Consider the following 23,022-nt stretch of genomic DNA (forward strand, 5'->3'; position numbering starts at 1 on the left):
TTTGAAATTTTGATTGGAGGTGGGTGTCCTCCACCCCCACTCGGGAATGAGGCTGGGCGGTGGTGTGGGGGCTCGGCAGTGCATACAATCACAGGCGGGGGTGTAGCTCAGGAACATGGCTTGTCTAGCAGGTGGGAGAACTAGGTTTGACGTCCCAGCAGTGTGTGTGTGTGGGCGGTGGATAGAGCGAGTTGCGTGTGGTGGTTTTACACTTGTATTTGAGGCAGGAGGATCACAAATTCAAGGCCAGCTTACATTATTCTACGGTGAGATGATTGACTCAAGACTCGAGGGTCCTCTGCACTCAGGTCCTTCACACATCACCACCCCTTGTGCTGGTTCTGTTGACGTGGCCCCTGTAGGGTGGAGTAAGCAGATAGATAAGGCTGCCACCTGAGTTCCTGAATTATAGCCTGCCAGGGTTACACAGAGAGACCCTGTCTGGTGGGGGTCCGGAAAGAGTGTACTAATAACCAAGAAGCACATAGCCCCCTGGATGCTAAAGTAAGGCCTCGAGTCCAAAGCCAGGCTGGGCAACCAACATAGGGAGAGCCAGTCTTCAAGAACCGGAAAGTAAAGGCAATACAGAGAAGGTGGTGGGCAGGAGTTGGGCGTGGTGCTAGCAGAGTACCTGCCCATGTACTTGGGACCCCTCCCTATCCGAGAATATCTCCATCCAAGAACTTTGGGGGTGGGCTCCTGTAGGCTCTCCCTGCGAGGACATACACTCCTGCTATTGCTGTTTCCCTACTCTATTTATGCGTGATTACCACATGCATTGGCCTTGACACCGGTCAGCTGAGCCTGCATGTTGACTCACAGGGTGATCGGGTGGCCAAGAATGGCAGTCTGGGCCTCCGAGCAAGCCTGGGGAAACGGTCTCCAAAAACCAACCCGGTAACAGCGGTCTCTATTTCTGGGAGTTGACATTCAGTAACCAGATTAGTCGGAACGTGGAGGTACGACAGACAGCTTGCCTAGTGGGCCTGCCTCTGTCATTTTTCCAGCCCTGCTGTGGCAGCCTGCAGTTAAATCTGAAGAGCCACAAATGTGGTCTTGTGATAAACTGGGGTTATCTGTGGGCAGGGCAGGGAAGCTGGTTCACACCACACAAGCAAAAGACAGTGGGACTTCAGGGGAAAGCCAACTAGGGCTGGGACTGTGGTTCTAAGCGTTGCTTATGCTGCGACCCTTTAATTTCCTCATGTCGTGACCACCAAACAAAATTATTTTCATTGGCACTAAATAACTGATTTTGCCACAGTTATGCAACCCCAAGGGGTCCCGACCACAGATTGAGAACCACTGGGCTAGAGAGGCCCTGACAAACAAAACCAAACAGCTGGGGGTGGGGCTGCCCTGACTTTAATCTCAAGCAAAGACAGGCAGGTCTCTGGGTGCACGGTCAGCCAGGGCTACATGGTAAGATCCTGTTTCAAAGAAACCCAACCAGTCCCTACCTGCCAGCACACAAAAGAAGCCAGACTGCTTTGTGAGACAGAGATGAGGCTTATGTAGCCCAGGCTGGCCTCAAACTGTTCCTGCTTCCACCCGCCGATTCCCGAGATTACGGGTGGTTACCACACCTAGCCCAATGGCTGAAGATTTTGCTCGCCCTGGTTTTGTCCTGGTCTTAAGCAGTGGGGCCCCTTGCCTACACTGTCAAGGCCCAGACAAGGCTCTGGAAATTGCCAGCACCCAGCAAACCCACCAGGTTTCTTCCCTCAGACTCAGATTGGATGGCTCCATTTCTCCTCTGCTTTTCCCACCTGTGCTTGCTTCGCAACGGGGGAGGTGTCCTGCCCCCAAAGACAAGGCTGGAGACAGTGTAGCGCTCAATGTTCACAAGGGACCTCTGAGCAGGAAAGCGAAGACCTCTCATCTGTAGTCTGCATCAGGGGAAGCTGACCACTTCTGTTCTTTCCCACTGTGATGGCTGTGACTGGATCCCCCCACTTAGACATTTCAAGACCCCACTTCAGCCTCACGGATAGCTGGGTTTTCGCAAGGGGATCTTAATGGTGGTTGAGTTTTCTTACGTTTGGGATCTCAGGATGGGACCCAATGAACCTCTCTTAAGAACCACTCTTCCGTTGAGTTTCTTTCCTCCGCCCCAGCCGATCACCAGGGAATGTTTGACAAGTGCTGCATGGCTGAGTGTCCCCCACAGCTGGGGGATCACCCTACCCTTGGTTGGTAGTAATTTAGTTAGTGGGGGAACTTTGGATTCCACAGGAGCTTTCTGAAGGTACTTTCCCCGTATTGGTTAAAAGGGGTTTTGCCAGCCAGGCAGTGGTGGCAAAGATTGCCTTTAATCTCAGCACTCTTCAATTTGAGGCTAGCCTGGTCTACAGGGTGGGTCCAGAACTGCCAGGGCCACACACACAGAGAAACCCTGCCTCAAAAAGGGGTCTGTGTGTGGAAGGGGTGTTCCTGGGAGTTGAAGATTCTCCTGCAAAACCTGACTGCTGGAAACATTGCTGTCCCTCCACAGTCTCGGTCTGGGTGTTGTAAGGTGGGGGAGGGTAATGGAAGAGTGATATGAGTCAATCGGGAGACTAGAGGCAAGACAGATTGAGCAGCTAACAGCTGGGTAAGCCCGTCTGAGGATCCAGCCTGTTCTGACTATGAGCACTGTAAGTCAGTCTTTGAATAGTAATCATTTTAACTAAGTGTTCAGATCCCCACCATGACATACCCCATTGTGGGGCAGAAGCTAGAGAAGCCATACTATTGATGTATGTGGTGTATTAACTTAAAAAGAACTTGTAGACCATGCTGGCCTGGAACTCACAATGTCTGCCTCCCAAGTAAAGGCATTGGACAAAGACTGATAGACCAGTGGTAACGGAGGAAATGAAGCTGGGTGAGAGTAAAATAACAGAACATGGGAGGTGGCTCCATTGGTAAAGTGCTTGCTTAACATACACGAAATCAGGCCAGGTGTGGCGCACACCTTTAGTTCCAGCACTTGGGAAGCAGAAGCAGGTGGATCTGTGAGGTCAAGGCCAGCCTGGTCCACAGAGCCAGTTCCAGGACAGCCAGGGCTACACCGAGAAAGCCTGTGTTGGGGGGAAAAAAAAAAAAACCCAAACATAACCTATGCATGTGACTTTCATCAAGAACACCAGGTGTACACGTGGTCGAGCACACCTGGACAACACACACCAGGTGTAGAGGGGCACACCTGGACAGCACACACCAGGTGTAGAGGGGCACGCCTGAACAGCACACACCAGGTGTAGTGGTGCACACCTGAACAGCACACACCAGGTGTAGAGGGGCACACCTGAACAGCACACACCAGGTGTAGTGGTGCACACCTGAACAGCACACACCAGGTGTAGAGGGGCACACCTGAACAGCACACACCAGTTGCAGAGGGGCACACCTGATATCCTAGCACTCACGGAGACTGGAGCTTCAGTTCAAGGTTGAGGGCTGGAGCTGAGAGAAAGCTGTGTTTTCACAGACCCAGCGCCCACTTGGCAAGCCAGGCGACCTGTGCTCCAAAGGGCCATCAACTGGTGCTTGCTGGCTTCCAGTGTCTCTGAGGAAATTCAAGTCTCAGGTTCAGGAAAAAACCCTGGCTCAGGAATAGGTGGAAAGCAGTTGAAGATATCCTAACACCCTCTTTGGGCCCCTGCTTATGCCTGTGTACACGACACCCACACAAAATCTTTTTTAAAGTTGCAAGGTAATGTTCAAGACTGCTTGGATTGCATGAAACCAGTCTCAAAAAAAGGAAAGAAAAGTTAAAAGTGGGGGAGGATGCTGAGAGACGAGATACAAAAATAACAGCATTTCTGGGGTTCAAGGCCAGCTTCTATAAATTTGAGACTAACCTGGGCTCAAAAAAACCAACAAAACAAAAACGTTTTGCCAGACTCCGGGAGTATAGAACTCCAAAGAGGCAGTGTTGTGAGTTCGAAGTCAGGGTTATCCAGTTAGACCTTGTCTCAAAAAAAAAAAAAAAAAAAAAAAAGGCGAAGGAAGCTACAGCGTTAACTGGCCTAACCCTGAACTATTACCTGATTGCAAAATGGAATGAGGCTGAGTACAAGAATGGGGAATGGGGTTGCTGGGATTCAGGAGTCTTCCTGGCCCAAGTCTGGGATCTATTCCCCATAACCCCCAGGGACTCCAGCACCGATGTCCTCTGCCTCCCCCTGGTGGGCACTGCAGGTTCTGCAGCTGACCCGGTTAGTGTGGGTACCCAGAGCCCAGACCCTGATGGCAGTAGCGACCTCAAGGCCGGCCCATCTGAGATCTCCAATCCCCGGTTTCTGCGTGTTCCCCTCCCCAAACTCCTGGACTTAAGAAAAAGAATTGTGCTGCCTGTGTGTGCCCACAGGAGAGTCAGGCATCCGAGTGACCACTCCCCTACTCTGGCCATTGCGGACTGCCCAGGTACCCGGCTGTGAACTAGGTGGGGCCGCGGCTCAGCCCCGCCCCGCCGGGCAAGGAGATTGCCTTCTACCCGGCGCGTGGCAAGGGCCAATCACAAGCCAGCATCTTGCCTCTGGGCCAATAGCCAGCCTGTTGCTGGGTCTCGCATCCCTGCATTGGAATCCGCCTGCTGAGCCCGCCGCAGCGCTAATGCGGAGCTTATCCTAGCTTCTGAGTTCTGTTCTCTCCGCTTTGTCTCTGCCTTTGTAGTCCTCACGGAATAATCTGCTTTGGGTTTTTTTGAGGGCGTAATAACCTCCACGGGGGTTGTCCTTGGAAGGAGGTGACCTTAGAGGATGGTGCATCAGGCTCCAGGTGGTCCTTGCCGTCAGGGTTGCCATAGAGACAGTGACCCACTCTCTGTCCTCTTAAGCTTGCTGCAGTTCCTCATGTCCAAATTACCTTCCGGAAACGATCCCAAGATATCTACATTGTTCCTGTGTTCTTAATTGGGGAATCGGGGCTCAGCCTCTTTGAGCTCCAGTCCACATACTCTGGGAGAGCCCAGAGGTGGATTTCTAATGCCAAGTTTCATCCCCTCGCACTCGGGCCCCTTGATAGTGCTCTTTGATAGACATGGGCTACACAGTTGGAATTCTGAGGACTTAGAAGCCAGTCCTTTTTCTCTCTAGCATTCAAGGCCCCCAGCCGACCTGACCAGCTCTGGCCAGATATTTACAGTTTCAAATGTATGGTGGCCAGTTACGAATCAGCTTGCAACAAGGTCAGAAGGAGAAAACAGAGTGTCACCCCTCCTTTGTCATTTTCTAACCTAGAATTAGCGAGACGAGGCTAGGTGTGGGGGTGCACAGCATTTATCCTATCATTCAAAAGGCGTGGCAGGCCAATGTCAGTGAGTTCAAGGCCTGCCTGGTCTACGTAGCGAATTCCAGGACAGCTACATAGACAGTTACATAGAAGAAGCTGTGTGTTTACACGTGTGTGAGGGAGTTCTCGCCTTCCACCATGTGGGTCTCAGATATCAAACTCAGGTCTCTCCTAAGACTTGGAACGGGTTCCTTTGCTCAAGAAGCCGCCTCATTGGCTCAAAGATCAGTTTTGTTCTGTCATTCAGCTATGTCCCATCTTCTGTCAGGGAAATAATCAGGGTTTGAATTCACATTTCACTGTGTCCTAAGTACTCGGGGCATAACATTTATCCTATCTACTTCATAAAGACAGCTGGGTGTTGGTGGTACAGGCCTTAAATTGCAGCACTCGGGAGAGAGGCAGGCAGATCTCCGAGTTTGAGGCCAGCCTGCTTACAGAATGAATTCCAGGACAGCCAGTGTTACACAGAGAAATCCTGTCTCAAAAAATCAAACAAACAACTAAATACACACACACACACACACACACACACACACACACACACACACACCACACCTAGCAAGCTACACCTCATGGCTCAGGTTTCTAATCCCAGATTTAGGGGTGAGATTGGTATATGGGTTTGCTGAGCCAGGAGGATGGCAAATTTAAGTCGATGAGATCCTGTCTCAAAATAAATTGGGTAGGAAAAGGGGGGATTAGATGACCTCAGTAGTAAGTAGACCTCTTGCCTAGAATCCCCCAGTGAGGAGCAGATTGTGTGACTGGGGTGGTACAGCACTTGTCTAGAGTCCCCCAGAGAGAAGCAGAGGGCGTGGCTCAGTGGTAGAGCACCTGCTTAGAATCCCCCAGTGAGGGGCTGGGGCGTGGCTCAGTGGTAGAGCCCCTGCCTAGAATCCCCCAGTGAGGGGCTGGGGGCGTGGCTCAGTGGTAGAGCACCTGCCTAGAATCCCCCAGTGAGGGGCTGGGGGCGTGGCTCAGTGGTAGAGCCCCTGCCTAGAATCCCCCAGTGAGGGGCTGGGGGCGTGGCTCAGTGGTAGAGCACCTGCCCAGAATCCCCCAGTGAGGGAGTGGTAGAGCACCTGCCCAGAATCCCCCAGTGAGGGACTGGGTTCAGTTTAGTGATAGCATACGCATCTAGCATGACTAAGTGTTCCATCTCCAATGCTGTAGAACCAAACAAATGCCTGATACTCACAGGCTCCCTGCTGTTGCACAGAGAATTGGCACAGTTGCAGCCCACACACGCTGATGGGCTCAAAGCCCTGGGTTCAATCTCCAGCACTGCAGAAGCTGCCCATGGTGGCACAGACCTTTAATTCCAGCACTTAGATGGAGGCAGGAGGATCAGGAGTTCAAGGCACCTAGTGCTTGCGTAGTAATCAGAAAGCCTTTGGTTCTATCCATATCACCACAGACATCTACTGTGACACATGTCTGTAATAATGGAGGTAGGAAGGTCAAAAATACAAGATCTCAGCTACACACTGCTAGCTCAAGATTGTGCTGCAGGGTTGGGGATTTAGCTCAGTGGTAGAGCGCTTGCCTAAGAACAAGGCCCTGGGTTGGTCCCCAGCTCCAAAAAAAAAAAAAAAAAAAGAACCAAAAAAAAAAAAAAAGATTGTGCTGCAGGAGACCCTGGTTTTAAAGGGGGGAGGGAGGGGCAGCTGGGTGTGGTGATGAATGCCTTTAATCCCAGCACCGGGAAGGCAGAAGAGGTGGATCTCTGAGTTCGAGGCCAGCCTGATCTACAGAGTGAGTTCCAGGACAGCCAGGATTATATTGAGAAACCCTGTCACAAACAAGCAAGCAAGCAAGCAAACAAATAAACAGGGAGGGTCTGGTGGAAGCTGAATGGTTCAGTAGTTAAAAGCTTGAGTGGCTATAGTAAACTTTAGTTCCCAATGCCTACCGTTTGAGCTCATGATTACCTGTAACTCCAGCGCCCCCTTCTGGCCCCTGAAGGCCCCTGCATGCATGTATCTGTACAAACGCACACAGATGCTATTTTAAATGTTTTTTGTTGTTGTTGTTTTAAGGGAGCTGGGCAGTGGTGGTGTATGCCTTTAATTCTAGAATGTGGGAATCAGAGGCTCTACAGAGAAACCCTGTCTCGATACCACACCCCCAAAGAACCTGAGCGACAACAAAAAGCAAGGAAAGGGCTCACCCTGGTTACACTTCAGTACTGCTAATCATCATCGAGGGACGTCAGGGGTCATCACTGAGGGACATCAGGGCAGGAACCTGGAGGCAGGAGCTGATGTAGAGGCCTTGGAGGGTGCTGCTTACTGGCTTGCTCCTCTTAGCTTTCTCAGCCTGCTTTCTTATAGAACCCAAGAACGCCAGCCCAGGGATGGCACCACCCACCGTGAGCTGACCTTCCCCCATCAATCACTAATTAAGAAAATGCATTACAGCCGGATCTTATAGAGGGAGTTGAAGCTAACCATAAGACTAGCCAGGGTAGAAGGAGAAAACTAACGCCTGAAACTCGTCCTCCGACCCCCATACTCACAGCATAAACATAGCCCCTACCCCACAAAATACATAAGTAAGTAAGGACATTATTTTCTAAAAGGCCCTAAAAAGGGCTGGAGAGACGGCTCAGTGGTTAAGAGCACTGACTGCGGGGTTGGGGATTTAGCTCAGTGGTAGAGCGTTTGCCTAGCTAGCGCAAGGCCCTGGGTTCGGTCCCCAGCTCCTTAAAAAAGAAAAGGAAAAAAAAAAAAAGCCATAAAGTACAGGGCTGGGGAGATGGCAGAGGCTGGTAAGAATACATACTGCATGGTAGTGTGGCGCATGCCTTTAATCCCAGCACTCCGGAGGCAGAGGCAGGGGGAATCTCTGAGTTCGAGGCCAGTCTGGTCTACAGAATGAGTTCCATGACAGCCAAGAGAAACCCTTTCTAAAAATAAAATAAAAATAAATAAATAAATAAATAAATAATTTAAAATTTCACAAAAAGTGGCCCAGTCTTGGAGATCTGAGCCCAGGCAGTTTGCTATGAATGGTCCTCTGCTGCCTCTTAGTGGCCCAGGCTTGCTAATGGATGATTGACAGCTAGCGGGTGTGGTCTCTGAAGAGAACTGAACACAGTCACGAACAATTCCTATCTGAAAGGTGCACCGGGAACAAAGGCCTGATCCAGATGTGGCTGCTAGATCTGCGATAGCAGAATGGACTAGCCGTCAAGAGGCCCGAGCAGGGGTTGGGGATTTAGCTCAGTGGTAGAGCGCTTGCCTAGCAAGCAAGGCCCTGGGTTCGGTCCCCAGCTCGAAAAAAAAAAAAAAAAAAAAAAAAAAAAAAGAGGCCGAGCATTGGTCAGTTCCACAGTAGGGACATTTCAGTAGCTTGGAGACAGGCTAAGAGCAGAGAAGACGAGCCCAGAGCACCCTCAAAGATCTCTCTCTTTCTCCTTCTCTTCCCTTTCTCCCTCCCTCCCTCCCTCTTTCTTTCTCTTCCCTCACCCCCCAACCCACTCCTGTTTTGCTCCCACATGGGTGCAGGCCTGTATGTGGAGGCCAGAAGGTAGTGTCAGCATCCAGAAGCCGCGCGGTCTGCCTCCTTCAAAGCAGGTCCTCTCATTGGTCTGGAGCTTACTAAACTAGGCTGGCTACCAGGGGCTTCTGGAATCTGTTATTCCTGCCTCTTCGGTGCGAATGTACATCCCCATGGCAAGCACTTTATCAACTTGGCTGTCTTCCCAGACCCTAAAACTGGGCCTCTTACCCTATGTCTTTTCTAGTCTGGTAGAGAACCCTTGGGTATGGTAGGGTGTCTGGGAGAGTGCCCAGGGGACGTCTCATAGCAGGGTGCTAGGGATATGGGTGCAGTCTCAAAGCTTGGGAAAGGTGGGCTTCCTGCCTGGTTAAGCCCTGAAGCATTCTGAGGATCAAAGACTTGCTCCTCCCCTGATGCCATTGGCCTGGGGCTGCAGGACCCCTGCTAAAAATTCAACCTGCATGAATACTATGGGATGCAAGAACTAAGAAGTGTGACTCTTCCATTAACACAAGCCTGTAGTATCTGCTATCTGTCATCGTATCAAGATCCATGGGAGCCTACAGGATCTCCCAGTCCCTACCCAACAAAACTAGTTATCCACTTCAAAGCTCCCTGCCCCCAGCTCACAAGTTCCCTTCCTCCCACTCCCTTGTAGCCATGAAGATTTCCCCCTCTCCTTGGGAGTTGGAAAAATCTTCCCCCCTTTTATCCACAGAGTGGGAATTCTGGTTTCTTCACTGTGCCCCTGGAATCCAGATACCAGCAAGGTTCAAGACCACCGTGGTTTTCAAGAGGATGAAAAGGGTGCTTGCTTCTGAAAAGGTATGCTCTGCTCAAGTCTCGGGGACCCCAAAGTCCACCAAGGAGCCGATTCTGGTGTAAACACAGAAAGGTCTTTATCACAAGTTCGAGAGCAAGGACTCTCGCCATCACCGTCGTAGTGGGTCAGAGGTGAGAGCCCCGAATCTAGGGGTGTGAGGTATTTATTGTGGTCACAGCAAACTTGGGGAATTTCTATAAGGGTCAGCAAGTTAATATTTAAAAAAAAAAACGAACTGTCTTTCTAGTGTAATCCGCAAGAAACACAAGGGCAAAACCGCCTGACAAGCGGGATGGGTAGGTTATCTTTTTCCTGCCGGATGTCTTAGGTTATCTGTGTGTACCTTGACCCGGTTGCTGTAGCCTGACTGGCTGCTGGGGCGGGGCGGAGGCGGGGCGGGGCGGGGCGGGGCCGGGGCCGGGGGCGGGGTGGGTTTCCATAGGATGTTTGCTGAGTGGACTTTGTGGTTTTCCTCCTGGAATTGGAGTTTAGCCCCCCGGAGCTTCAAAACCTGAGTCGATTGGGCTTTATAGTGGCACAGACCTGTAATCCCTACAGATGAGCAGACACAGGGTCTAACATGCACAGAGAGGAAGCTTCCATCTTTAAGCGCAGCAGAATCAGGGACGGTGACGAAACTTGTTAACTCCCGAACTCAGCAGGTGGAAGCAGGAGGATCAGTAGTTTGAGGTCATACTCCCGCTATATAACAAATTGGAGGCCAGCCTGGGCTACATGAGATTTTATCTATCGTTTATCTAACCTGTCTGTCTGCATGTCTGTCTGTCTATCCGTTAAGTCAAGTCTATTCGTTTTTAAAAGTCTAATAAAAAAGCAAACAACAACAACAACAACAACAACAACAACAACAACAACAAAAAGAGGGAATTTGGTATCCGGAGCTGGGACAGTGTGGGCTAGAGTTAAATAAGTGGATAGAATTCAGAAACGGACTGAGCGAGATAAACAACAGTTCAGAAGAGGTCCAGGGGACCAAGTGGGGCCAAGGGAACCTGGAGGAGGGAGGGAGGGACTTAGAGGGGAGGTCCATATAGGCTCCAACTGGCTCGATTTCTGTCTTTTGCAAGACAATCAGAGGTCAGAAAATTGAACTCAGGGTAGGCCTGGTTGGGCACTGGGGGTGGGGGTGGAGTGTGGGAAGTCATCTGCTCTAGCGAACTTCCCCCTCCTAAAAGTTGCCAAAATAGCGCCACCTACTGGAGACCAAGTGCTTAAACACATTTATCTATCGGGGACCTTTCCTATTTAAACCGTGACAGGATAGATACAGAGTGGCTTCAGGAATTCTACTCTGCCCTGAACACTGCTGGCTGGGTAACCCCGAGAAAGTCTGGCGACTTATCTGGACTTCAAGTTCAGCTCGGTCTGTTGAGTCCAGCAGAAATATATATATATATATATATATATATATATATATATATGTGTGTGTGTGTGTGTGTGTGTGTGTGTGTGTGTGTGTGTGTATATGTATATGTATATGTATATGTATATGTATATGTATATGTATATGTATATGTATATGTATATGTATATGTATATGGGGTGGTAGCCAAAGGACTTGTTGAAATGGGGTCCCATGTAGCCCAGGCTGGCTCCAAACTCTGTAGCTGAAGGATGACCTTTTAACTTTCGATCCTCCTGCCTCCACCTCGTGAGTGCTGGGACACTCGGTCTATGCAGTGTTGGGGCTCACCAGGCATGGATCCTAGGGCTTTGCGCTTGCGAGACAAATGCTCTCTCAACTGAGCCTCAGCCTTCCATGATGCCTCTTTTGAGCTGTTTCCTTCATCTGCCCTGCCAAGAGCACAGACTTGGACAATGGGAGGGTGCTGGGCCCAGAGGGGAAGAAATGAATAGGAAAACACAGGGCTGTCAGGTGTGGGGATGGCGCATGCCTTTAATCCCAGCACTGGGGATGCAGAGGAAGGGGGATCTCTGTGGGTTCGACCATCAGGGGACTATTAGGGAGCAGGGAAAAGGACCGGGGTCTCTATGAAGACTGAGCAGGGCTCTCTTTCCTCTTGAGGGGCCCAGGGAGGAGAGGTGGGTGGCATCAAGGAACCAGGTCCCATCATGTCCAGCCACCTGCCTCTGAAGCTTAAGTTGGGGAGAAAGATGGAGCCCAAAGAACATCTTTCCAGCCTGGAGGTTCTGAGGGATGTTCATTAAATTTTACTGTGGGTGATGCTGGGTGATGGTGGCACATGCCTTTAACCTCAGCACTCCGGAGGAAGAGGCAGGAGGATCTCAGTGAGTTTGAGGCCAACCTGGTCTACAGAGAGAGTTCCAGGACAGCCAGGGCGACATAGAGAAGCCCCAGTCTTGAAAAACAAAACAAAAGAAAAAGTAAAAACTCACAAGGGGGGAGTTGGGGATTTAGCTCAGCGGTAGAGCGCTTGCCTAGCAAGCGCAAGGCCCTGGGTTCGGTCCCCAGCTCCGGAAAAAAGAAAAAAAAAGAAAAAGAAAAAGAAAAAAAAAACTCACAAGGGAACAGAAAACACAGGCAGGAGGGGCAGAGAAATGGCACTTCAGGTAAAGAAGGGCACTTTGTGCTGAACCCAGGAACCCAAGTTAGATGGCTGGGATCCACATGGTGGAAGGAGAGAACTGACTTCCACAAGTTGTCGTGTGACTTCTATATGGGTGCTGTAATATGCTGTGTGTGTGTGCACACACACACACACACACACACACACACACACACACACAGGCAAACATACCACCACCACCCACCATACCCTGTGTGCCTGGAGTCCTACTCCCAGCAGGACAGTAACCAAGCATGGCAGTACAACCCTATAATCCCAGCAATGGAGAAGTGAAGGCAGGAGGCTCACAGGTTCAAGATTATCCTCAGTAGTGATGTTCAAGGCCGCCTGGGCACAAAGGGATGATAACTGGAGGTCTCCTAGAATAATTTATGGAAACTTAGTATACGGTCTTCAAATAGAATGTGGTCCTGGGGGGCTGGAGAGATGGCTCAGTGGTTAAGAGCACCCAACTACTCTTCCAGAGGTCCTGAGTTCAATTCCCAGCAACCACATGGTGGCTCACAACCATCCCCAATGGGATTCTGGTGTGTCTGAAGACAGCGACAGTGTACTCACATACATAAAATAAATAACTAAATCTTGGGGGTTGGGGATTTAGCTCAGTGGTAGAGCGCTTGCCTAGCAAACGCAAGGCCCTGGGTTCGGTCCCCAGCTCCAGAAAAAAAAAAAAAAACAAAAACAAACATAAAATAAATAACTAAATCTTTAAATAAAAGTGGGCCTAAATACCCAGAAGCACCCCCTTCTGTTAGATTTGTCACAAAAGGTAATGCAACTTTTTGTCGAGATAGTGTTTTTTCTTTCTTTCTTTTTTTTTTTTTTAAGATTTATTCATTTATTATATATAAGTACACTGTAGCTGTCTTCAGATACACCAGAAGAAGGCATCGGATCTCTTTACAGATGGTTGTGAGCCATCGTGTGGTTGCTGGGAATTGAACTCATGACCTCTGGAAGAGCAGTCGGGTGTTCTTAACCGCTGAGCCATCTCTCCAGCCCTCTTTCTTTTTTTTTAAGTTGGAAAATAACTATTTGTTCCAGGAAGTCACCAGAGTCCTCTCAAAACTGGAACTGCTCCTTAGTGCCAGCGGCCTTGGTGACCTTGAGCACACTAAAGTTCACTGTCTTGGTCAGCAGCCTGCACTCTCCCACGGTGACAATGTCGCCCATCTGTACACCCCTGAAACAGGGGACAGATGCCTGTGTCCCACCACTGTACTTCCATCGTAGTAGAGATAGTTTGAGTGATGACAATGTTCCTCTCTACCTCTTCATCTGTCCGGTCACTACACCAGACTAGATCTGACTTCGGAGGGCGACGTTATCATAGAAGGGGCGTTTCTTGTCTATGTAGATGCCCTCGATGGCCTCCTTGGGGATCTTGAGGCCTAGACCGATGTTCTTATAGTTCCGAGGGAGTTTCTCCTTGCAGACTTCTCCCAGCAGAACAGCATCTTGGTTTTGAAAGATTGTGGGGGTTGGGGATTTAGCTCAGTGGTAGAGCGCTTGCCTAGCGAGCGCAAGGCCCTGGGTTTGGTCTTCAGCTCCAGGAAAAAACAAACAAAAAAACCAAAAAAAACAAAAAAACAAAAACAAAAACAACAAAAAAAACCAACCCACAAACAAACAAACAAACAAAAAGATTGTGAGCTGTTTTGGAGAGACACGTCCCGTCTGAATGCTCATCATCTTTCTGGCAGTCTGAGGAAAAAGAGAGATAGTGTTCCTAACACAGCGCTGGACCCAAGAGCTATGGCAGAGCTGGCTAAGTGGCAACGCGTCAGAATTCTCACAGCATCAACGTTGTCCTGCAAGCACCTCAAAGCCCCATCTCCAGCCGTGGGAGGGACAGAGATGCACCACTTAATCACTGCACCCCAATCCTGGCTTAGTCTTCATCTCTGCCGTAGAACACTCTGGATAAAGTCTGGTAGGCGCGGAAGGTACCAGAATGGAGGCTGCCGCCCAGAGATAGCATATTGTGAGGTGCTGTATATGAGACTAATTCTTCTTCTTCTTTTTTTTTAATTTATTTATTTATTTTGTATATGAGTACACTGTCTCTGTCTTCAGACACACCAGAAGAGGGCATCAGTTACCATTACAGATGGTTGTGAGCCACCATGTGGTTGCTGGGAATTGAACTCAGGACCTCTGGAAGAGCAGTCAGTGCTCTTAACTGCTGAGCCATCTCTCCAGCCCGAGACTAATTCTTCTTGTCCATTTGAAAAACATCAGTTGTTCTAAGTAAAAAGTATTTTAAAGAGGGCCTGGAGAGGTGGCTCAGTGGAGAGATGCTCTTCTGGAGGTCACATGGTGGCTCACAACCATCTGTAATAGGATCTGATTCTCTCTTCCGGTGTGCATATAAGTAAAATAAATAAATACTTAAAAATATTTTAAGGGTTATATCTAAGCTGGCAGTGGTAGCACACGCTTAGCACTTGAGAGGCAGAGGCAGGTGGATCTCTGTGAGTTCAAGGCCAGCCTGGTCTACAGAGTGAGTTCCAGACAGCCAAGGCCACATAGCAAAACCCTGTCTCAAAAATGGAAGAAAAGGGTTTGGGGATTTGGCTCAGTGGTAGAGCGCTTACCTAGGAAGCGCAAGGCCCTGGGTTCGGTCCCCAGCTCTGGAAAAAAAAAAAAAAAGAAAAAAAGAAAAAAGAAAACGACTAAAAAATGGAAGAAAAAAGAAAAAAAAGTATTTGTCATTTTTCCAGAGGATCTGGGTTCCCAGCACCTACATGGTGGTTTCTCCAGTCCCAGGGAACCCAATGCTCTCTCCTGGCTTCCAAGACACCAGGCATGCATGTGGTGCACAAACATACGTGCAGGCTTGGTCAAATATCTGTAAAACCTATATCTATAAAATAAGCATGCATACTAATTATTTATCTATATCTATATATATATATATCAGCATTTCCAACTGTGGAGTCTGTTCCTCTTGAGCCGTCCTGCCTTTAAAGCCCAGCCAGTCTGTCTTTCTGTCTCTGGCCACACCCTCCGGCGAGCCTATCGCTTCTTGGAGATTTGCTGTACCCAGTTGTTTCCCTCTGTGTACCCAGTTGTTAGGTAGGAGTGATTGTACCTCTTTGCAGAGTTAATCTGAGGAGACAGTCCGAGGGCATGTCAGGGCAGCTTTGCTATAGCCACCTCTGATGCAGTCACTCCCCTGCAAGCCAACCCCAAGACAACTGGTCCACAGATCCAGGCTGCAACCCAGCCAGCTTGATTCTCTAGGCTCTGGATTGGGTACGCAAAGTCAGCAACTGTCGGAGAGAAATCTTATACAAAGCGAGGCTGTTTAGGATCTCAAGACGGACCTGAACTGAACAGCCCTGGCCAGTGGGAAGGTGGGGCAGAGCCCTGACTGACAGGCTCCGACTGGTACTGCCAGCTGGACCAGAATGATTCTTTCTGCCAGAACCTGCCCTGGTTTTGTGCCTGCTCCAGGTGTTCCGATCCAGGGGCTGCTCAGGAAAGGAACTGACATTATCAAAGAGCTGAGAGAGTTGGGGAATCGGTGGTAGCAGGGGACATGGTGTGCCAGCCATATGGCTCTCTGTGGCAAGCTACTCCTCCCAAGGACCCTGGGAAAGCAGAGTTGTGGGTTTAGGAAAGAATGTGAGTGTGTATGTCTTGCTTACAAGCCTGGGGTTATGGGACCTTGTAGGTAAAACTGTTGGCTTCCTTGGATTTGTATTATGTCTTATTTCCCTTCCATTTTCCTCTGTGTGTGTGTGTGTGTGTGTGTGTGTGTGTGGTGTGTCTGAGTATGTGTGATGTATGTGTGAGTGTGTAAGTATGAGTGTGTGTGAGTGTGTGATTTATGTGTGCGTGTGTAAGCATGAGTGTGTGATGTATGTGTGAGTGTGTAAGTATGAGTGTGTGAGTGTGTGTAAGTGTGAGTATGTGAGTGTGATGTATGTGTGAGTGTGATGAGTGTGTGTGATGTATATGTGTGGTGAGTGTGTGTGATGTATGTATGAGTATGTGTGATGTGTGTGAGTGAGTGTGTGTGAGTGTGTGGGTAGGTGTGAGTGTGTGTGTGAGTGTGTGTGATGTATGTGTGAGTGTGTAAGTATGAGTGTGATGAGTGTGTGTGATGTGTGTGTGGTGTGTGTGTGGGTGTGTGTGTGTGTGAGTGTGTGTGATGTGTGTGAGTGAGTGTGTGTGAGTGTGTGAGAGTGTGTGTGTGTGAGTGTGTGTGTGTGAGTGTGAGTGTGTGAGTGTGTGTATGTGTGTGTGTGTGAGTGTGTGAGTGTGTGAGAGTGTGAGTGTGTGAGTGTGTGAGAGAGTGTGTGTGTGTGAGAGAGTGTGTGTGTGTGTGTGAGTGTGTGAGAGTGTGTGAGTGTGTGAGTGTGTGAGTATATAAGGAGTGTGTGTGGTCGTGAGAGAGTGTGTGGGAGTGTGTGAGTGTGTAAATGTGAGTGTGTGGTGTGTGAGATATATGAGTGTGTGTGAGTGTGTGAGAGTGTGTAAATGTGAGTGTGTGAGTGTGTGAGTATATATGAGTGTGTGTGAGTGTGTGAGAGAGTGTGTGTGAGTGTGTGAGAGTGTGTAAATGTGAGTGTGTGAGTGTGTGGGTATATATGAGTGTGTGTGAGTGTGTGTGAGAGTGTGTGTGTGTGTGTGATGTAGTTGTGTGCATATGTGGAGGCCTGAGACAGAGAGGCTGAGAATTATTCTCGACTGCTCTTCTATCTTATTCACTGAGACATTGCTTAATCAAACCCAGAGCACTGGATATGGCCGGCTCCCGATCTCCACCTTCCGAGGCTGGGATTACAGATGAGCTCAGGCATTCGTGTGGATTCTAGAGGTCTGAACTTTGGTCCTCATGCTTGCAAGGCAAGTGTTTAACCACTGAGCCATCTCCCCCTTCTCTTCATATTTTCCTAAGAGCCTCACTATGCTCTCCAGGCTATTCTTGAACTCAAGGTCTTTGCCTTCCAGCACTGGGAATGCAGGCGTGCACTATTACTCACAGCTCCTGTCTTTTCTTTTCGAGGCAGGGCCGTATACAGCTCAAAATGGCCTCAAACTCACTTTCTAGTTGAGGCTGGCATTGAGCTCCCTAACCTCCTACCTGGGATGACATCCGCCGTTACAACCAGTTGATGTGGTGCTGAGGGTGGAACCCAGGTGGAATTCAAGCAACCACTAATGCTTGGCAAGCCACTCAACCAACTGACCTACATAGCAAACCTAGATGGCTTCTTTTCTTCTTATTTTTTGCTCACTTAATGTGTATGCTCCTGTGTGTGTGTGTGTGTGTGTGTGTGTGTGTGGACACTGGGATGTGTCTATGTGGACACCATGATGGGCATATGAAGGTCAGAGGACAGCTTTTGGGGGTATGGAGGAATGAGGAGATTGGATTCAGGTCATCAGGCTTGGCAGCAAGAGCCTCTCCGTGCTAAACCATCTTAATAGACTTGGTTGGGCTTTTCTGAGATGGGTCTTACCATGTAGCTCAGGCTAGCCCGGAGTACTGCATCCTCCTGCCTCTAATTTCTGAGTACCGGGATTACATAGCTGTATTACCATACCTGGCTGCATTCCTGTAAATTTTTTTTAAAAAAAGACTTTAAAAAAAATCTTTATATATATGTGTGTGCACTTGTGTGCTTGCCTTCTGAGCCCAGAGGCCTAAATTCTCCTGGAACTGGAGTTACAAGAGGTTATGAAGTCACCTGATGTGGGAGCTGAGATCTGAACTCAGATCCTCTCAAAAGAGCAGTCCATGTTCCTAACCACTGAGCCACCCCTCCAGTGTCAATCCCTTAGACTCTGGGGCAAAGGCCCCTTCGGTCCCTCAGCTCCCTCCCTGGGCCTCCTGGAGGATGATAGGCAGAGCCAAGCACACAGGGGTGGAGTTAAAGCTTGTGTAATCACTCTGACAGAGGCCAAGGCTAGTCAAGGCAAGCTCTTCAGTGCAATCTGTCAGTCTTGACCAAGATGTCGCCCCCAATCCTCATTCTCTGCCCATCGCTGAGAGCCCACATTCCATTCTGCAGGTGTCTGCAGGTGGGGTTGACTGGGCCAACACCTCAGGGAGCTGCCAGGAATGGCCCACCCTTCCTGTACCTTCTCTCCAGTCCTCCTCCTCTGCACCTGGCCTCTGGAGAGTGTTGCTTTTAATAGTGTTTTAAACTTGTATTTGTTTATTTGGTGGTATTGGTAGAGTTTCAAAACAGTTCGGTTTGGACCGTGCTATACGGCCAAGGTTGACCTTGAACTCCTGATCTTCCAGTCTCAGAGGTGCTGAGGGTAGAGGTGTGAACTTTTTTTTTTTTTTGGGGGGGGGCTGGGGACCGAACCCAGGACCTTGTGCTTCCTAGGCAAGCGCTCTACCACTGAGCCAAATCCCCAACCCCTAGGTGTGAACTTTATAAACTGAGGGTTTCGGCATGAGATGCATAGAGTCAGGCATGACCCGTGCAAGGTATGGCTGAGGGGAAGGTTTTTATTGTAGATGCAAGGGGAAGAGAGCAGCCAGAGGATCTGGAAGAGTGCAGAGCAGGGAGAGGAAGTAGTAGATTGGCCATGGCCAGTGGACTGGTCTTGACCATGAGGTAGGAGTGAGGGAGAGCGGGAGAGGGAGACGAAGCGTGTGGGCAAGAGAGATCAAGGAGGAAAGTAAAATGGGATGGGGGATTGCATAGCTGAAATGGGAAGGTCATAGGAGAATGAGAGGCTGTAGGAGGGAAGCCTGGGAGCTGGAGTGTAGGGTAGGGGGTGGGGAGAGAAGAGCCGGGGGACCCATTGGTACCTAATCTGGAGGAAGCCTGGAAGTTAGCGCTTTGCTGTACTAGCGGGGACAAGGAAATTGCTGTTAATAGAGAACAGAGCCAGCAGCTGGGGGAGGAGTTTCCTTTGGATCTGATGAGTAGTAGGTCTGGCTGACTCTTTTTTTACCTTTAAGGTGTTTTCATGTATCCCAGGCTGGCCTCACTTTGGCCACGTAGCCCAGGATAACCTCGAACTCCTTTCTGATCCTCCACTTCTGGAGTGTGCCGCCGTACCCGGTTTATTTGATGTAGAGGATCAAATGGTGCTTCATGCACACCATAGGACACTCTATTGAGCCACACCCCAAGCTCCTGTTATGTTTGTTTGTCTGGTTGGTTTTGAAGACAGCATGTATGTGGCCCAGTCACTCTTAGAACTCTGTTAGCCCAGGCTGGCTTCCAAGTCACAATGTTTCTGCATCAACTTCTGGGTACTGGAATTACAGGCATATACCACCATTCCTAGTCTGGTAAATTTAATCTCCAGGTAACTCCCCCCACCCCACCCCACCTCCTGCCTCTTCCTAGGGGAATATTAGGCTGGACGGAGGAAGGGGCTGAGCCTAGAGCAAACACTTAGCAAAGACCCCAAAGGGTGCTCCAATTAAAAACACTCATCCCTAGCCCACCATAACAACTCCGGAGTCTGAGAGGGTGGTGAACAGTAGTTTCCAACTTTTATTTGAGAAAAACAGAAAGTACATGTATCAAAAGAGCATTCAGATTGACAGAGAGGGAGGGCTAGTGACGGCTACTGGGGATGGGTGGCAAGCCGATGGCTTCTACTTGGCTCCAGACTGTTCCGACTCTGGGCCTCCAATTTGGGCACGGGCCTCGAAAGTGACCGGAATGGTGATCTCCGCTGATTGTGTGACTGCTTTGGGCAGCGGAGCCTCCACGGTGAGTGTGCCCTCAGGGGACAGGGAAGAGGACACCAGGGTGGGGTCCACACCTGGAGGGAGCCTAGAGGAGCAGAAACAAAGGACAAGGGTTACACATCCCTCCTGACCCCGCCCTCCGCCCAGGGTCCGCTCCCCCACCCCCCCAGCTCTCCATGCAAGGAACCAGAACTCACGTGTATTTCCGGGTGAAGCACCGAGAGATGTAGCCATGTTCATCCTGCCTTTCTTCGTGCTTGCCTGTGGGTGGGGACAGAAGGAGGTCAGAGGCAGCCCTCTGCAGTCCTAGCTAAGGAATGGCTGGGGCCCCAAGGAGGCAAACAAATTAAGAGTGTGGTGGGATGCCTGACTGTCTGGGATCTTAAAACTTTCCAGAAAGTTCGCTTCTGAGATTTGGGATGCAAAGGTCCCGGCCCTGGGCTTGGCTCTGACCCAGGCTTGGATGCCAGCGTAGGCATACTCGAAGCTGTGCGCACGCCCCCGCCGCGGCTGGGTCTAGGGACCCTGACTGGAGTCCTGCCACTTGCTTATTTGGGGATGAGGTCTTCCAGAAGGTGCCTTGGGTCTTCCTTCATTTTGTTTCTGTGCTGCGAGTGGTCAAGGCCTCAAGGCCTCCCGGCTTACCAGGCAAGACTCTGCCCTGAGCTACACCCCCAGCTGTTGGTCCTTATCATCGAAGATGACAGAGCTTTTAGGAGCAAACCTGCACCCCGCGTTCCGGGGCAAGAGAAGCAGGCTAGGGAGAATGACACGGGTCTCCGGGTCCCTGAGCTCATTTCTAACTTTTCAGGGTCCTGTCCCTCATGGTTTCAGCACCCACCCCCACCCCCCACCTCCACTGCCACCACGGTGCTCGCTCGCCCCACCAGCTTCGTCCCCTCTGGGGATAAGGGAAACTCACCAGTGATCTCCACCACGCCTTCCTTGGTCTTGACTGTGAGCTCCTCAGGAGCGAAGTGGTTGACGTCCAGGGACACGCGCCAGCGATCGGCCGTCTGTCGGATCTCCGAGACACCGCTGCTGAGCTGCCGGTTGAGCGCTCGGCTGAAGGCGGGCGCGGCCAGGGTCACTGCTGCGGGGCCCTCGGCGGTCGCGGCGGGCAGAGGGCGCACATAGCCCGGCCAACCAGCGGAGCTGAACCACTGAGACCACTCATCGGGAAACCGAGGCACCCCGAAAGCTTGATCGAAGAGGCGGCTGTGGGCAGGGTACCAGTCCCGGAACGGCTCCCAGCTGGGGCTCCGCAGTAGCGAGAAGGGCACGCGGCGCTCGGTCATGGTCTTGGCTGAGCTGGTCAGGGCTGAGGATCTAGAAGCACTGGGCTGAGGATCCGAGAAGTGCCGAGCTGGAGCCCCAACTGTGCTTTTATGGGTGTCCAGCCGGGTATTTTTAGCAGGCGGTGCTTCAGGTCTCTATTAATGGCAATGACCGTCTAAGGGGCCGTCCCTCGCCGCCCCTCCCCTCTGCATTCCTCCCCCTAAGCTTAGGAAGGGGGCGGGCAGGCAGGGCCAGGAAGGTTCTGCCCCCATCTGGAAACTTCTCTAGTTGAAGAAAACAAATGACTGTAATACCGGTAGCTGGAGCAGTTCCCACTGTCGCTTAGAACGCTGCAGGCTGAAGGGCGGTGGCCTGGGGCCAGTCCCATCGTTTGTGGAGAATAAACCAGGAGGGGTACGGTCTTTTGTGTCGCAATTAGGAAGCAACTGAACCTGGTCTGAGCCCGAGGGAGGCCTGTGGGGACACACTTGTCAGGGCACACCTGTGGAGGTCTCTGGACGACCAGCCAGACTAGCTGTCTTCTACCAAAGGCTTATGGGGACCAAAGGCTTGGTGGCAGGCGCCTTCGTCCACTAAATATCTTACTGACCCTGAGACTTCTTTTTCTTCCTTCCCTCCTTCCTTTCTCTCTTTCTTTGAGACAGGGTTTTTTCTTTTTTGTTTTGATGCTTTTTTAAACATTATTTTTTGTTTATCAGCGTTTTGCCTGCTTGTATGTCTGTGTGAGAGTGTCAGATCTTGGAGCTACAGAGAGTGTCAGATCTCGGGGTGCCATGTGGGTGCTAGAATTTGAACCTGGGTACTAGAAAGAGGAGTCAGTGCCCCTAATCTCTGAGCCATCTCTCGGGAGACATCAAGCCTGGTGCCTGCAAGCTGGGTGGGCAGTGAACCCCCTAGCATCCTCCTGTGTCTGCAACTGCCCCACCCCTCCAGCCCAGCGCTAGGATTAGGATCTTTTTTCAAAACAGGATTTTTCTGTGTAGTCCTGGTTGTCCTAGAACTCATTAGACTAGGCTGGCCTGGATCTCACAGATCGGCCTGCCGTTTCCTCTGGGAGAGTTGGGATTAAAGGCTAGAGGCATCACAGGGTAGCCACCTCCAGCTTTTATATGGATTGCTTTGTGGTCCGTACAAAAGAAACTAGGGTTAAAGGTCACCTGTGATGTCTATTAGCATACCAATGAGCACTGGCCGCAGGGCTCACTGGGCAACTGAAATACTACTTGTAGCCCTTCTCAACCCTTCTCACCCTGCCCCTTTCTCAAAACCGGCTCCAGCTCTTGGGGCTCCCCTCCCCCAGCTTCTCACGACTGTATGTGCTCTCTTGGTCCTCTCTCCCTCACCCCCCTCCCTCTCTTGGTCTTTTTTTGCCCCATCTCTCTTTGCTGGTATCTCTCCCTCTCCCAATCTCTCTCTGTCCTCTCCTGTCCACACACACCCAATCTGCTGGCCATATGCAGTTCAGTTTCTCTGCTCTGGATTCCTCCAGATGCCTCTGGCTGTATGCTCTCATATCTACAGTAAAAACCTTCCCCTCAACCACACCTCAGAGCAGCCATGTCCTCAGTTGTAGACCCAAAACTCAGCCCCCAAGCTCGCACAGCCACCTCTTTATCCACTTTGGGATTTTTCAAGTCCCCCATTTTTTTTTTTTTTTTTTTTTTTTTTTTTTTTTTTGGAGCTGGGGACCGAACCTAGGGCCTTGTGCTTGCTAGGCAAGCGCCTACCACTGAGCTAAATCCCCAACCCTTTGTTTGGGTTTTTTGTTTGTTGAGAATATGGTCTCATGTAGCCCTGAGTAGTCTGGAATTCTCTATGTAGCCAAGAATGACCTTAATTCCTGATCCTCCTGTTTGTACCTCTGACGC

At 50.3% G+C, this 23,022-nt stretch overlaps 1 protein-coding gene and 1 pseudogene across 1 annotated transcript; both read right to left on the bottom strand.

The window, feature by feature from the left end:
• Window positions 1–13,239: 13,239 nt before the first annotated feature.
• LOC116885910 lies at window positions 13,240–17,745 on the bottom strand (annotated as a pseudogene).
• A 1,885-nt stretch (window positions 17,746–19,630) lies between these two features.
• On the bottom strand, window positions 19,631–21,282 carry Hspb1 (heat shock protein family B (small) member 1). Its single transcript, XM_032886561.1, has 3 exons — window positions 20,778–21,282; window positions 20,053–20,116; window positions 19,631–19,940 (listed from the first exon to the last, which is right to left on the bottom strand). Exons 1-3 carry the CDS (start codon window positions 21,151–21,153, stop codon window positions 19,760–19,762), a joined length of 621 nt encoding a protein of 206 aa, XP_032742452.1. The 5' UTR covers window positions 21,154–21,282; the 3' UTR covers window positions 19,631–19,759.
• Between the last annotated feature and the right edge of the window lie 1,740 nt (window positions 21,283–23,022).

Source organism: Rattus rattus, chromosome 16 (genome assembly GCF_011064425.1).
Source record: "Rattus rattus isolate New Zealand chromosome 16, Rrattus_CSIRO_v1, whole genome shotgun sequence".
Classification (NCBI taxonomy): Eukaryota; Metazoa; Chordata; class Mammalia; order Rodentia; family Muridae; genus Rattus; species Rattus rattus.

Bases quoted from the DNA above. Each gene is read 5' to 3' on its own strand.
- Hspb1 (XM_032886561.1), bottom strand. From the start codon at position 21,153: ATGACCGAGCGCCGCGTGCCCTTCTCGCTACTGCGGAGCCCCAGCTGG. The intron at 20,117-20,777 runs GTGAGTTTCCCT...CCCCACCCACAG, and splicing joins AGGCGTGGTGGAGATCACTG to GCAAGCACGAAGAAAGGCAG. The intron at 19,941-20,052 runs GTGAGTTCTGGT...CTGCTCCTCTAG, and splicing joins TGCTTCACCCGGAAATACAC to GCTCCCTCCAGGTGTGGACC.